The 15,976-nt window shown below is 41.1% G+C and overlaps 1 protein-coding gene across 2 annotated transcripts in view; it reads right to left on the bottom strand.

The window, feature by feature from the left end:
- Positions 1–1,186: 1,186 nt before the first annotated feature.
- DLC1 (deleted in liver cancer 1) overlaps positions 1,187–15,976 on the bottom strand; it is a 594,809-nt gene continuing 580,019 nt past the window's right edge. Inside the window, exons 10-18 of one of the 2 annotated variants that reach the window (XM_006834477.1) lie at positions 15,682–15,858; positions 12,100–12,259; positions 11,774–11,972; positions 10,147–10,360; positions 8,257–8,371; positions 7,500–7,718; positions 6,169–6,386; positions 2,222–2,395; positions 1,187–1,543 (exon numbers count right to left, since the gene is read on the bottom strand). In XM_006834477.1, coding sequence (XP_006834540.1) covers positions 1,423–1,543; positions 2,222–2,395; positions 6,169–6,386; positions 7,500–7,718; positions 8,257–8,371; positions 10,147–10,360; positions 11,774–11,972; positions 12,100–12,259; positions 15,682–15,858 — 1,597 coding nt within the window. In that variant the 3' untranslated portion in view covers positions 1,187–1,422. The remainder of the gene's footprint in view (positions 1,544–2,221; positions 2,396–6,168; positions 6,387–7,499; positions 7,719–8,256; positions 8,372–10,146; positions 10,361–11,773; positions 11,973–12,099; positions 12,260–15,681; positions 15,859–15,976) is intronic. The other variant, XM_006834478.1, reaches the window with a different exon arrangement.

Raw genomic sequence — 15,976 nt, 5'->3', positions numbered from 1 at the left:
CACCTTTGAAATAACACTGACAATGGTATATGCTATAACAAAATAAAAATCCTTCTTACAACTCTCATTCATACATTATTCACTTTTGATCCATACAAAATAATTAATACTGTCTCTCGAGTCATTTTACCATTACAGTAAAACCTGTATAAAGACCACCCTTCCAAAAAACTGTGCTGTCTTTTTTTTTTTTTTTAATATGATTACTATTTTCCATTACCACTAACATATATGCCAAGGGTATTATAAAGGAAAAGAAATGCAGAAAATATTAAACAAACATAGGTCCTCAAACCAAAAGCCGTATTTGTTGGTAAAGACAAACCCAGTTAATAAACATGCACAGCTTTCAGAAATGCTGTTAACAAATTTAAAGAGACAGAGAGAGAAGAAGAAGAAAATTTACAGGGAATTTCCCTTCAAGGTAACAATTTATTCTGTCTTAAGGAGTTTCTGCTATAAACATGAAAATTCAAATAATTTGAACTAGTGGAAAGTTTTGATGCTTGATTCAGAAGTTAAATGTTAAGAATGTTCAGTTTTTACGTTTAACCTAAAAAATTGTTTTGGAGACAGTAGGGTGGTGGTGGGGCAACGGGGTAGTGATCCATCCCTACAGTAATCTATACAGGCTAAATATTAGCATCATTATTTGTAATCGGGTAGAAAGCAAAATGCACTTGAAATGGGATTGAAGATTAAGTCTACTACAATTAGTTTGAAGGCAAAGAGGAGGTTGGTGAAAGGAAGGAAAATTCTTAATAACTCAGAAAAAAACAAAACAAAAAAACCAGTAAATGAATACGGGTGTTGGGTCTCCTTTCTGGATGGATCCATGGGTAGTCAGAGATTCCAGGTTAAACTAAACCCAACGGCACCAATATCCTTCTTGGAGGCATCTCAGTGTGCCAGACACTGGATTCCAACGCCGATGCCACTCAACCAGCAACAAACACACATCCACACGCTCCTCTGTGCAAACCTTTTCCTTTGTTCATCTCAGTGAGAAAACACATCAGAGTACCAACTATTCCAGTGGATACACCAGTCCCTCAACCTACTGCAAATAAATGACATAGGCTCACATACACCAATACCACAAAAGAAGGAACTATCTTCATTATCTTCCATACTGTATTTTAAAGTTTTGCTTCTCAGAAGCAATTTGAATAAGATTACAAATACATTTTTTTTTTTTTTTTGCACAGTCTTACATATTCCAGTCAAGGTCTATAAAATAGACCTAAACAAACAGGAAGCAGCTTTAAAAATGTATCAAATAGCTATAGTCTTAATTTCTGCAGTCCAATTTGTAGTTTTTTGTTTCAGGATCAGGAGCAGAAATCCATTCTTCCAAGGACTGGCCAGGGCTCTAGAAACAAATGCTCAGATGGCGAACACACTTGATTTTTGCTTCAGGAATCACCTAGATTTTGTGTCTTTGGTCTCAGTGTTTTGATTGCTGAAAGAATCTCGGATCTTTACAACTTCAGCTGCACACAAGTGTCCAAAAGATTTTGTGTACCACTCTGGCATGTGACCCCTGTAGAGAAAAGGACAAGCAGAATCCCTCAGTTTGAGAACACCAGAAGAAGCTGAAGGGAAATCTGAATACTCTTTCATTTTCTGATGCTCAAAATGTCTTAACAAAATTACGAGGTTTGCAAGGTAATCTTCTGAAACGGTCAATAAACACTAATAAGGACTGGAATCTCTCGAAGGACAATAAAACGAGTACAGATATAGAGTCAAACTACTGAGGGAAAGCTTTGGCATATATAACAAAAACAGATCATCATAGGGATACAGAAAAAAGGATGGAGATTGCAAAACTTTCTAATGAGAATTTACTTGAGATTCTTTTCTTCTGTTTATATTGCTTCATTTCACTAATTTTCTGATTTAATGGTATATTCCTCTGTGACAAAAAGTATACACCTAATTATTAAAAGTGCAAGTCATATGTATGTACAATTCTAATACCTCTGGATATAAAACACGTGCTTGTTGGTCTAAATAAATTTATTATTTTCTGTGGCTTTAAATTCTTACCAGAGTCATCATCTCCTCATTGTTTTAGTAGGTTGAAGGATAAGAATTAGGGAGTAGGACCCAAAAGCCCAAGAAAGATGAAGATGTCCTTTCTAAGTGCCATATGTCATCAAGGTACAATGATGGGCTTGCACTCTTTGCATCAGGCAAAACCTGCATCAGAAGTTACCTTAAGTCCATTCTGCACATGTAGGTGAGTTTGGATTTTCCTGACCCGCAGGGTTCAATCAAATACCGGGAGAGGAGGATGTTAACTCTCACACCCACCACAGGTGCCCGATCATGATCCACAGAGGTGAGTAAAAGGGCACAAGCTCCCTTGGGTAAATTTGTCCTCCATGTTCTGTAGAGACAAAATAAGAGGGGGAAATGGGGGTTTAACAGAAACCAAGTCTATCAGTTTGTCGTGGCTTGCACGTTGCTGGGATGCTGGAAGCTATGTTGCCAGTATTAAGAAGGGGACACACAAAGTGGACAGGTTTCAGCTGAATTTCTAGATTAAAACAGACTAAGGCGAGGCTGACTACTTCTGAATGGCTAGCCCCTGAAAACTTTATGAATAGCAGTGGAACAGTGTTAAATAGCACCAGAATATTGAAACATGATAAAGAGTCCCAGAATATTGTCAGATACTAACCCCACAGGTTGGAAAGCACCCAAAATATGACTGGGGAAAAGCTGTTTCCTCAAAGTAGAGTCAACTGTGATGATATAGATAAAGTCTTGGGGGCCTTCGTTTGCTGATGGGGCACAACTCAAAAAGAGGAGAAACAGTTGTAAATATCTATATAGTAAGAAGGACATAGAATGTAAGAAGTATGAATCTAGGAAAATTGGAAATTGAAATGGAATGTATAAAGATTGGTATCTTAGGCATTAGTGAGCTGAAATGGATGGCTATTGGCCATGATGAATCTTACAATAATATGGTTTATGATGTTGGGAATAACAAACTAAAGAGGTTTGGTGTCACATTTATCATCAAAAAACCACTTCAAGATCTATCTTGAAATATAATGCTGTCTGTGATAGGATAATATTCATATGCCTACAAGGAAAACCAGTTAATATCACTATTATTCAAATTCGCATACCAACTACTAAAACCAGTGATGCTGAAATTGAAGAATTAAGAATTTTACCAACTTCTTCACTCTGAAACTGACCAAACATGTAATCAAAATGTGCTGATAAATATTGGTGATTGTAATGTAAAGGTTGGAAACAAAGAAGAAGGACCAATAGTTGGAAAATATGGCACTGATGACAAAAACACTGCTGGAGATGACATGAAAGAATTTTTCAAGATCAATGACTTCTTCATTACAAATACCTTTTTTAAACAACATAAAAGACTATACACATAGATCAGACCGGATGGAATACACAGAAATCAAACTGACTACCCCTGTGGAAAAAGAGAGTGGAAAAGCTCCATATCATCAGCCAAAACAAGGCCAGCAGCAGATTGTGGAATAGACCATCAATTGTTCATATGCAGGTTTAGGCTGAAGCTAAGGAAAATTAAAACAAGTCCATGAGAGCTAAAATTTGACCTTGAACATACCCTACCTGAATTTAGAGATCACCTCAAAAACAGATTTGATGCATTAGACACTAATGAGCGAATACCAGAAGAGTGGTGGAATTATATCAACAACATCATCCAGGAAGAAAGCAAAAGGTCATTTAGACCAGAAAAAAAGGAGAAGAACAAAACAGAAGTCAGAAGATACTGAAACTTGCTCTCCAGCGTAACGAACGATGTTAAAGCAAATTTAAGAAATCAGGAAGTAAAAGAGCTGAAAAGGAAATTTCAAAGGGCAGTTCAAGAAGACAAAGTCAAATATTATAATAAAATGTGCAAAGCATATGAAGTTAGAAAACCAAAAGGGAAGAACGCACTCAGCGTGCATTTCTCAAGCTGAAAGACCTGAAGAAAAATATTCAAGTCACAGCTTGCAATACTGAAAGATTTTTTGGGACAAATTTTGAATAATGTAGAGAGCATCAATTGAAGGTGGAAGGAATATACAGAATCAATGTACCATAAAGAAATGGACGATGTTCAACCATTCCAAGAGATAGCATATGATTAAGAACCAATGGTACTGAAGGAAGAGGTTCAAGGTGCACTGAGGGTATTGGCAAAATACGAGGCTCTGGGAACTAATGGAATACAAACTGAAATATTTCAAGAAACTGATGTAGCACTGGAGGCACTCATTTGTCTATGCCAAGAAATTTGGAAAACAGCTACCTGACCAACTGATTGAAAGAGATCCAATTTGTGCTCTGAATCAAAGAGAATGTAAACAGAATGTGAAAAGTGTCAGACAATATCATTAATGTTACATGCACACAAACTTTTGCTAAAGATAATTCAAAAACAGCTGTAATAGTACAATGACAGGGAACTGCCAGACGTTAAAGACGGATTCAGATAAGGACATGAAATGAGGGATCTCATTGCTGATATCAGCCAGATCTTGGCTGAAAGCAGAGAATCACAGAAAGATGTTTACCTGGGCTTTACTGACTATGCAAATGCTTTTGACTGTGGCTAATGACAAACTGTAGAATCTATTAATGAGTATGAGTATTCTGGAACACTTAATTTTGTTCATGAGGAACCTGTACATAGACTAAGAGGCAGTAGTTGCAAAAGGACAAGGAAACAATAAATAGCTTGAAATTATGAAAAGTGTGTGCCCCAGGGTTGTATTGTTCACCATATTGATTCAATCTGTTCTCTGAGCAAATAATCTGAGAAGTTAATTTATCTATGAAGAAGGTGGCATCAGGATTGGAGGAAGACTCATTAACCTGTGATATGCAGATGATACAGTCTTGCTTGCTGAAAGAGGACTTAAAACACTTATGAAGATCAATGACCACAGCCTTCAGTATGAGTTGCACCTCAATGTAAATAGAACAAAAATCCTCACCACTGGAGCAATATGTAACATCAAGATAAATGGAGAAGTTGTCAAAGACTCTATTTTGCTTGGATCCACTATCAATACTCATGGAAGCAGCAGTCAAGAAATCAAATGACATACTGCATTACGCAAATCTGTTTCACAAGACCTCTTTAAAATGCTCAAGAGCAAAGATGTCAGTTTGAGGACTGAGGTGTGCCTGACCCAAGCCATGGTATTCGCAATAGCCTCATATGCATGGAACAATGAGTGAGGAAGACTGTAGAAGAATTGATGCATTTGAGTTAAGGTGTTGGGAAAAAATATTAAGAGTACATGGACTGCCAGAAAAACAAACACACATGGTATTGGAAGAAGTACAGCCAGAATGTTCCTTAGAAGCCAGGATGATGGTCAGACTTCCTCTCTTATACCTCAGGCATATTATCTGGAGGGGCCAGTTAGTCCCTGTAAAGGACATTATGTTTGGTAAAGTGGAGGGTCAGCAAAAAAGAGGAAGCCCTCCAGTGACATGGATTGGCACAATAGCAGCAACAATGGACGCAAGCTTAACAACGATTGTGATGTTGGCGCAAGACCAGGCAGTGTTTCGTTCTGTTGTGCATAAGGTTGCTACAAGCCAAAACTGACTTAACAGCACCTAGTAACAAGTCTAAAATGCGGTCTCCTTATCCGAGGAGGAAGCCAAGGGCCGGGATCAGTGACCATGTGGTCTGCCTCAGCGCTAGGTTCCTGACAACTTTTTCGACAACTGCCCAAGGACTCCTTAGTGAGTGACTCTGGAGAGCTGTTCTGGATGGGTATATGTCACAGTCACTTCTTTGAAGGAGAACAATTACCAAATATTTTACAACACAGACATCCATATGCGCACTGCTGCTGCCCTTCAGTTTGTAAAGTTCTTGACTTATGCTTATGATGCTACATTTCCTCAAAGAGTTTTGGAATTCTATGTATTTGAATGTGCTTCATTTTCTTAGCTTAATTCTACAAGAGTCCAAACCATTTTCAGTGATGAGCACAGCAACTGCTGGGATAAATGTAACTTTCCCCTATTTGTAAAGGATCAAACCTTTCTCTGAAATCGTTTTGTTACCTTGAAAGTCATTTAGTACCAGACTTGCTTATGATACAAGGTCACCCCTCAACACTACCATCAACTGGGAGTTCTCACCTCAGAACAACGTAGTCTCGGGCCGGATGGGGTGCCATGCTATTCTGGACATACTGGTAAATTTCAGTTTGGCTGTCCAGGATTTCAATCACTTTTGAATCCAACAAGTCTACATCCCAGAGGTGCTGCTCCTTAAGTAGGCGTTTCAAGATTTCCTCAGGTGTGGCAGGGACTTCGATGGTTGACCTCCAAAGCCTTAGAGGGGGTCCTTCACTCACCTGAAAAGAAGGTGTGCTTTTCAATGCTAAGATCATTCATTTACACTTAATACTTTAAAGGAAAGTTGTTAGTGGGGTAAGGTCATTATATCTACTATTACTGCTACTACCAACAGTTGCTGTTGAGCCACTCTGATGCACGGTGACGCTATAGGTGTCAGAGTTGAACTGTGCTCTCTAAGTTTAGTTCAACAACTGCCTTTTCAAAAATAGGTCATTTGGTGATTAATCCAAAGTGCCTCTGTGTGGACTTGAACCTTCAACTTTTTAGTTAGCAGTTGAGTGTATGAACTGCTTATAGCACCGAGGAACTCCCAGTCGTATGTCCCCACCCTTCCCTACACAAAAAACTCAAACTCACTGCTGACAAGTGGATTCCGATTCATAGCGCCCCCCTAGAGGACTGATTAGAACTGCCCCATACAGTTTCCAAAGCTGTGAATCTTTACAGAAGCAGAATATCACATCTTTCTCCTGCAGAGGGCTGGTAGGTTCAAACCACCATCCTCTGCTACCAGGACTCCGTCATCACATGATTTTTGTTGTTATTAAGTGCTGTTGAGTCATTCTGACTCATTGCAACCCTGTACAAGGTTTCCGAGGAGTGGCAGGTGGGCTTGAACAGCCGACCTTGCGGTTAACATTACAGAGCTTATCTTACAGCACCACACCAGGAATCCAGTCATGTATTTGTTGCTGTTGGTATTAAGTGCTGTCGAGGAAGTTCTAACTCATAGAGAATCTTTATAGGATTTCTGAGAAGTAGCTGGTGAGTTTGAACAGTTGACTTTGTAGATCAAACCTATTTTGCAGTCCAGTGCTTTACCCCATAGCGCCACACCAAGACTCTCGTCATATGTTATTGTTGCTGGTAAGTGCTGTTGAGTTGGTTCCGACCCATAGCAACCCTGTATGAGGTTTCCAAGGAGCAGCTGGTGAGTTTGAAGTCCAGTGCATAATCCTACAGCGCCATACCAGGATGGAGCTGGTAATAATCTATGACTCTCATAGGCTGCTGCCCCCAAGAACACTGGCAAAAGGGTCATGTCTCTGACAAATCGAACTCCTGACTACTGTCACTCAACTGGCTAAAGCAAGGAGAACACAACGTACCTTCTTATAAGACAGCTCAGCCTGCTCCGAAGTAGAGTAGCTGACCCAGCCTTTAAACTTCTCTTTGACCTCTTTAGACAGGCTATCCACACAGTCCTGGAGAAAGTGCTGGTAGTCAGCAGACTCTTCATTACTTAGTCGTCCCAGCGCTTCCAGAGTGAGGGGCTTCAGCTCTTGTTCAGTGTAAGAATTCCGGCATCGGCTCATTTCTTCAGGCACCTGTGAGGAACATGAAGAAGAAAAACAGGATTCAGTCCACCTATATGCATTCTCCTGGCCTGGCAATGAGAGTAGCAGGGCAGAAACAATGCACTGGGTCTCCAAGGTAACACAGGCAGTCTAGTCCTGCTTCCAGAAGGCAGGAGTGTCTCTACCAGCCTCAAACAGATCACCTTCATATAGGAAGCTTCGGAAGTTAGTTTCGTGCAAGGTAGTCTCCGAAAAGTTTCAATAGGAGGGTTAGTGACTAACATAGGGCTCACGTTGGTCTTGAAGGTTTTTCTGATATTTAATCTTCATTTCAGTTAACTTGCTGCCTTTGTTTTTTTTAATCAAAGGGTTTTAAAATTGAGCATATTAAACTCTAGTTTATGTAAGTATATAATCTATATAAAGATGACATTCTCTGGTTATATATATAATCTCTAGCTGCAGAAAAGATCTTTTTCTAAAGGCAGACAAGTGTTGTGCCTGAGATTCTATCCCGATTCACATTACCCTCTTCACAAAGGAACCAAACCACCCCACGTTCCCTTACCTGGAATAGTTTCTTGCACTCCGCAATCATATGGGCCAGACCTTGAGTGGCAGCCAGGTTTTCATTCAAATCCTTCTGATCTGGTTTACCCAAACTTTGTTTTCTTTGCATTACTCTAGGTAGAAGGATAAGTTGGGGGGAGAGGATGAAATGGCTATGTAAGCTTATTTGTTGATAAATAATTAAAGAGAGCTTTACTTTAGTTTCTTTTACCAGAGTTTCTTCAGGGCTTTATGAATCACGTGCAGAGAACATTAGAGACTATTCTCAATAAAACCTAGGCTCTTTAAAACCATGACATTAAACAGTTCTCTGTTTTCAGTAGAACAGCTTGTAAGGTCTCTGAATGCGTGGTGGGGAGGAAGCTTTTGAGGAGTGTGTGGGTGGGAACCAAGGCAAGTTGGGGTAAATAGTGTCACCATTCTTTCCTGTTTAAACAAACAGGATCTCTTTCCAAAGGTGAGGGAAAACTGTATTGTTTCCTAAGGGTTTTGTCTTAATCTTGTCTGATCTTTCTCTTCCACTCATTCTAGTTCTCTATCCCATTAAAGTTGAAATGTCCCAGTAAACTTTCAGGTCCAGTTAAAAGAATATGTACGCATTGCATGGCTTTCAGAAGCAAAGCTAACACCAACGATCACACCTAGGCCCCATGTTTCTAAGAAATATTTCTGAGTTATTTTGGACAGCTGGTGGATCTAGTGTGTGTGGGTTACTGTTGTCAGCTGAGTTAACCCCTGACTCATGGTGACCCCATGTACAACGGAAGGAAATATTGCCTGGTCCTACGGATCACAGGGCTTTCACTGGCAGAGTTTATGTGGAAGTACATCACCAGGCCTTTTTGCCTAGTCCATTTTTGTCTAGCAGCAACACTGAAACCTGTTTAGCATCATTGTAAGCCTTCAGACAGATGGTGGTAGCTGTTCATGAGGTGCCCTGGTCAGGAAAAGAACCTGGGTCTCTCGCATAGAGAATTCTACCACTGAGCCATCACTGGCCCAAGTCCTGGTGCAAGGTCTTTATATTCAGAAACAGCCCTACCATTTGTTCCTGTCAGACAGCGGCAAGTTACTTCCTTAACTAACCTTCTTCTAAGTGTACTACACTCTCCTTTTATGGGAAGTACATACTAATAGTAACTTCACTTGCTGTGGCTGTTTGGAGGATTAGGTGAAACAACACAGATAAAGGGCCCAGTGCCTCCCATGTATAGAACAAATGCTTGGTAAATATCGGCCTGCATTATTTTTCAGATAACCGTGACATTTCCCCATTTTTTATATATATATATTTATATGTGTGTATGTGTTCTAGGTAGAAATTTTAGGCCAAATCTGGAATAGGATCACCTTTGGGGCTCAAGGTTATATTTAGTTTTTTCAGACCTGGCTACATTTCCTTTTAACTTCCGACAACGACCTGGAAATAGGCTTTACTGACCACAAAGAGGCCAAAGTCAACAGGGATCTGACTTTCCATTCTAGTTTCTTAGGTCAATATATCGCAAAATGCTTTGTTGACACAAAGTACAATGGCAATATTAGGCCTGACTCAGAGGGTGCTCCATAGGGTCGCTATGAGTCAGAATCGACCAGACAGCAGTGGTTTGGTTTTGGCCAGGGGTATGAGGGAGTGCCAGATTGAACACTTGCCCTCACAAAGTATAAAACCCAAATCTCTCCTACAACCTGGCTGTTAATTAGATTGCCAGAGAGTCACACTCCTAGGTCTGAGAGGGAAAGAAGGAGAAGTCCATAGAGAGGTGGCATGTTGTGAAAGGAAGGGTGGTAACAACCCCACATCAATATGGCGCCAGCGCTAGAAGGAAAATGCAGGCCGCCCCAGTCCAATACGCAATGCATCACACACACCTCATCTAACCCATACCTTGGTGAAGAATTTTCTCTCTTTAAGGTGTTGAGGTGGAAGAGGGAAGGCGCTAAGCACACAGCGAGGTTGGTCGGCGTCATCTGGTTTTCTTTTACAGCAGCTGTGACGTCACTCAAGAAATAAAGCAGCGTCTGTAGAACCTCCCGGTTCTCATCCGGCAGGAGCATAATGGCAGCCTTGATCGCTTGGAGGCGCTGGTCCTTGGGCACATCTGCACAACACCAGCACATCCCCATCAACTGTTATTTTCCATGAACATTGCGAGGAAGCATCCCAAAGCAAATATCAGCTTGAAATACCTCAGCCCAATACTGACACTTGCAGAAACTGCACTAGAGTTTAATTCCAAAGAAATTATGGATCACCACCAACATCACTACCCTCAAGTATTTCCTGCTGTGTGGAGGAGTTAAAATTTTTTAAACGCCCACAAGGGCAATATATGCCTAAAACCACCTCAGGGATCAACTGAATGCCTGTACTTTATGCACAGAACAGTTCTCTTCTGAGCGTTTTTTGGAAATTCTTAGTTTTTCATTCTCAGCTATTGAAAATACTACAAACTAACTGGTTTGTTTGGCAAGACTTACGTATGTACGCGAGAACAGAACAGAGATCCCTCAGCTCTGACAAGAAAATGTTCAGTATTCTGAGGAACTTATATACTTTTTAATTGGTTTGTTCATTTTTGAAACCAATTGTTAAAATAGTTTAAATAACAGGTACATTTAATAATTTCTTAAGTCTTAGGAGGCACACTGGGAAGCTCTTATAAAAACATCATTCTTGAGAAATGAACCCATACATTAATATGTATGTAGGAAATACTGAACCTAACCAAAGTCCCTTTACCAGGCAGATCGTTTTAAAAAGCATGTGGTGGAAAAATGCAGTCACTCCAAGGCAGCCCATAGGACCAAATGATTAAACAGCTCCATGGTTACAATACATAACAAATACCTTGGTGGGGAAAATTTGACCTGTGTTTTCACAAAATGTGAAAGGATGAAACAAATAATGAAATAATCCAGACCAGCTCCATTTCTCATAAAATAAAGTCCAGCATGCCAGTTCTAAAGACGATTTGAGCACTGTGAGAAGCTGCTTTTAAATTACATTGCTGTAATACCACCTGGAGCCAAGAAAAACACAAGGCTCCATAAGTTATAATCCGGATCCCGATCATTAATTTAGACAACTGTTTGCTTTTCGCTTTACTTAAAAGTGAGAAGGGCATGGGTATTGTTTTCCCAAGAATTTCTGCAAGAAGCTGAGAAGAGTAACAGAAAAAGATAATTTCATTCATTTTATAGCAAGATAAATAACAGGGACACCTCAGTGAAATGTTAAAGACAACAGTCCTAGTGGAGAGATGTTGAGTAGCTGAAATCTCCAGAGATAGGGCAGAGGGTGAGATCTTGGGACCTTTGACAACACTATTCTAAAAACGAATGAAAAGAACTAGCTCTGAATCTGAACAGACATACACAGAGCTGCTTAAGTGATTAGTGACTGATGAGGGAAATAGGTCACCAAGAAGGTCCAAAAGAATGACATCAAAGGAAGCTTCAGTGGGTCCCATGTTTTGCCAAAGCCAACAGCCCCAAGATCAAAGAACACTTACATTGGTAGATCTGTAAGAAGGTTTCTGAGAGTTTGTTGGTCATGAGTGGCTCAGGAAGATCTCGAAAATACTGCTTCAACATGTCTGCCACGTCATAAGCAGACTGTCCCTCATAGTTAACACACTCTGCGGCACTTTCATTCTTCTGACGAAGAAACTGAATCCGGGATTTGACCCCAGATTTTCTGAAGAGTCCAACCTGTTCGAAAGTGAAACAAGCAGTGTTAGGATGTCAGCAGCACAGTTAGTACCCAAAGAGATAAGGCAGTATACAGCTGAGCGTTCAATGGCTAAGAGGGACCTGCAGGCAGGAAGTGGGCACACACCTGGTCCAAACAATGGTTGCGGAGGTAGCGCATGGCCTGCTGAATGCTCTGTGGCAGGGGCTGTCCCGTGCGCTGTACATTGACCGTCAGAGGGACCCCAAACACATTCCGGTCCTTGTAGTCTGGAACCTTGATCCTTTTCATGAACTTGGGCACAGCCCTATTTCAAAGAATACAGGGGAGAGAAGAATTTAGGTTTACTTGTCAGTCTACCTGTGTCCATCTCTGCAGATAAAGCTTGCAATCTGTAGCTATGCACTCAAAGGGTGATAAATTTAAAGTCACAAATTCAGAAATGGATAGTGATGATAGCTGAACAGCATGAACATAATCAATGTTACTGAATTCATACATGTAAAAAATGTTGACCTGGCTGTGGTTTTGGTATGTGTATTGTTCACTAAAATGAAGCAATTTTAAAAATTACAAATTCAATGTCCTCAGTTGCACTAGCCATATGTCAACAGCATACTAGACTTGTATGGCTGGTTGTCTACTGGGCAGTTCTGGCCTAGAATCTGGGCTGTAAGGCCCAGTTCCTTCCCTTTAGTAAGGCATTTTCCTCCAGTCAATCCTGACACTGGGGTCTACAGTTTTCACAAGGATCCCTTGGACTGCTAACCCAAACATTGGTGGTTCAAACCCACCAACTGCTCTGAGGGAGAAAGATGAGGCTGGTGGCTCCCATACAGACGGACAGCCTCCTCAGCAACCCCATGGAGTAGTTTTACTCTGCCCCACTGGGTTGCCGTGAGTCAGCATCGACTTGACAGCAGTGGGATGTTCTTGGAGGAGCTGATGGACTTCCTTACAAAATGGTGGTGGAGGAAGACACAGAAGCAGAAAGAAATACCCTAATTACTTGATTCATGGTAAGGTTTGATAAACACATTCCAGTTTATCCTAAAAAAGGACAAGAATCGTTTTTAAGTTCCTGGTAAGATTCAAGGCAATTAAGGTCAAAAAAAAAAAAAAATTAGGTAGTACTAGACAAGAAAACAGCCAATACTCCATGGTGGCCTTATGTAATGAGAACCAAACTTTAGAGCTCAACACGAGGGTCAAACTGAATGACCTTAAGTTAAAATAAATTCTCCTGCTGATGACCTCAGAGAATACAACATCTTTAGGTTCCAGAGGGAAGATGGAAAAAGGAACAATGGGGGTTTTGTGATCCCACCCCAGGCTCTCTGGAGTTCTGAAACCAGGTCCACCCCCAGCAGTATGTGCAGCAGCAGGGAACCGATGTCATGCATTTAAAGCTGTCAAACAGAAATCTCAGCGCTACAAATGACCTCTCTGAAAGGGACAAGAAAGGGCAAGGCCAAACAGGAAAACAACTGTGTGTAGAATTTCTCCCTACTCCATGGATACCACAATGTAAGGCTTTTACATTTGGTTTTTACTCCCTGGAAAAACTGACCAGAACTCAAGATGTATTATGAACTTTCAGATTCTTGAGGGTTTGGTGGGAAGGGGGAAGGGGGCAACTCCGAAAGGAGAATCTAAACTATGCAGTTTTAAATAGCCAGCAGGGAAAATATGACTGTAAAGCCCAGAGGAACCCTGTAGAAGATAGACCACTGTGACTCCGGAGTGCTTACCAACAGTCATAACGTGTTACTGTTTATAGTAAGACTACAGAGCAGAGTCAAATTTGTATTTCCATACAGTTAAGTATATGGTATCACAGCTATAAGTGTGCATAATACTCGCTTTGTCGGGGAGAGAAGCCTTGCGGCGGAATGTGGAAAGAACACATTACGATCTCCACCGAGAATCTGAAGCATGTGGGGATAAACTGGTCAATACTTATTTCTGTCATTCAGAACAAACAACTTCTGTATTTAGCAAGGCTCACATAATAACAGCCTTTGAACAGGAGGTGCTTTGATGCTGGAGTTAAACTCACTACGAGTCGCGAGGAAAGGAGGAGCTGGAGAGAGAAAGGACAGTTGCGCTGCCTTGCCTACTCTCTCTCTCAAGCCACTTTGGTTTGCTACAGATCGACTGGGCTACTTCTATGTACTTATAAAAATCAGTAAGTTTTGTGCAGTTGTATAATAATTAACACTAAGGTTAGTGGAAAGACTGATGGACACCCAAGTGACACTGTAAAATACACTGAGAGGTCACCCTGGAGACATTTTCCCACTCTGTATTAGAAAACGGCCACTCTGAACACGGCAGTCATTCTGTGACCCCCCAGCAGGCCAGCAGTCTACATTTACATCATACACACGAAAGCTCGTTATCCTGAGTTCCCAGTGTAATGAAGATCAATCCATCCAATGCATTTCTTTTTTGTTTTATATTTTAGTCTGTGATATTTTAGAGTAATAGATTCCTTACTGTTTGAGAATCTTTGCTGGGGGTAAAACACAAGAAACAAATAGTATATATTTATATATATAACCTAATCTCTTCAGGGCAGGTAGTTCTGACAGGTGCTGCAAACATTCACATCAAAAAGTAATTTACACAAACATACATGAAGAGGTGGTTTCAAACCTCTTATTATGGTAGCGTAGTGGTTATGAATTGGGTGGGAAGCCGCAAGGTCAGCAGTTCGAAACTACCAGCTGTTCCCCGGGAGAAAGAGGAGGCTTTCTGCTCCTGTAAAGATTTACAGCCTCAGAAACCCTATACAGGGTCGCTATGAGTCGTAACCGACTCCACGGCACTTTAACAACAGCAATTATCTAAACAATGCTATTCTTTCCTTCCTTTCATAAACATCATCTGATACTGTACATGTTGTTAAGTGCCATCAAGTCATGTCCAACTCATAATGACCCTGTATAGGGGTTTCTGAGGAGCGGCTGGTAAGTTTGAACCACCAACCTGGCAGTTCAAGCCGACTTTGCAATCTGGTGCTTACCCTATAGAACCACACTCAGACTCCATATACTGGACGTACCTCTCCTTATAGTGAGCTGTTCCCACCACTGGGCAGGAGACCTATACAAAGGGGCTTCAAAACATACATGGAAAAATTCCATTATCTTTTTAATTCCATTTAGCCATGAATTTTCTGAAGCCCCCTTGTACGATCTGATAGAAGAGTCATGCATTCTAATGCCACCAATGGACAATTTGACACTCAGAAAACTGGAAAAACAACCAATCAACCCTGCTAACTACTCCCTTATACTTTATGCTGGATTAAAAATTCAAAACTGTCATAAAGTTGATTCCAGCTCATAAAAAACTTATAGGAATGAGTAGAACCAAAGGGTTTCTTAGGCGGCAAATCTTTACAGAAGCAGACTGCCTCATCTTTCTCCAGTGGAGCAATGGTTGGGTTCAAACCCCTGCCTTTTCGGTTAGCAGTCTAACACTCAACCCACTGTGCCACTAGTGGCCCTTTGGCTTAAAACAGTAACAAACCCCACCCCCCCACAAAAGTCCACTTGCTGCTTATCACACAAGTCTGGCCTCAAGAATACAGAGACTGGTTGCTCTCGAATGACAGAAGAAAGATGTGAATAAAGGATAGAACTGATAGTGTTGGGTCAGCCTCAAGGAACGGGCCACACGCTGTTTTCCATTAGGGTGCACTGAGCCAGTGTAAATTCTTACCAGCTAAAACCATGCTTGTTAGAAGGTGTGTACTTCTCCAGCAGGGCCGTGAGCTTTAAGAGCGAGTATTTCTGCAACAGGTTCATCTGGGCCACAGACTGGCAGTTGATCTGCAGTGAGACGGAGTTTAAGCTTGGCCGGTGAGAGCTCTGGAAACTGTGCCATCTCAACCTGTGCCTGGGAGACAGGAGCCAGGGAAAGGAAGGGAGGGATTACATTACAACAGGTGCTCACTGACAGTCCGCTTCACCCACTGGAAGCTTCAATTAACTCCCGTTCCGTCGTTTTTTGAGTG

This window comes from Chrysochloris asiatica, unplaced genomic scaffold (genome assembly GCF_000296735.1).
Source record: "Chrysochloris asiatica unplaced genomic scaffold, ChrAsi1.0 scaffold00011, whole genome shotgun sequence".
NCBI classification, from domain to species: Eukaryota; Metazoa; Chordata; class Mammalia; order Afrosoricida; family Chrysochloridae; genus Chrysochloris; species Chrysochloris asiatica.
Note: the sequence above shows the minus strand (reverse complement) of the source record. Positions and strands in the feature narration are given on the sequence as shown.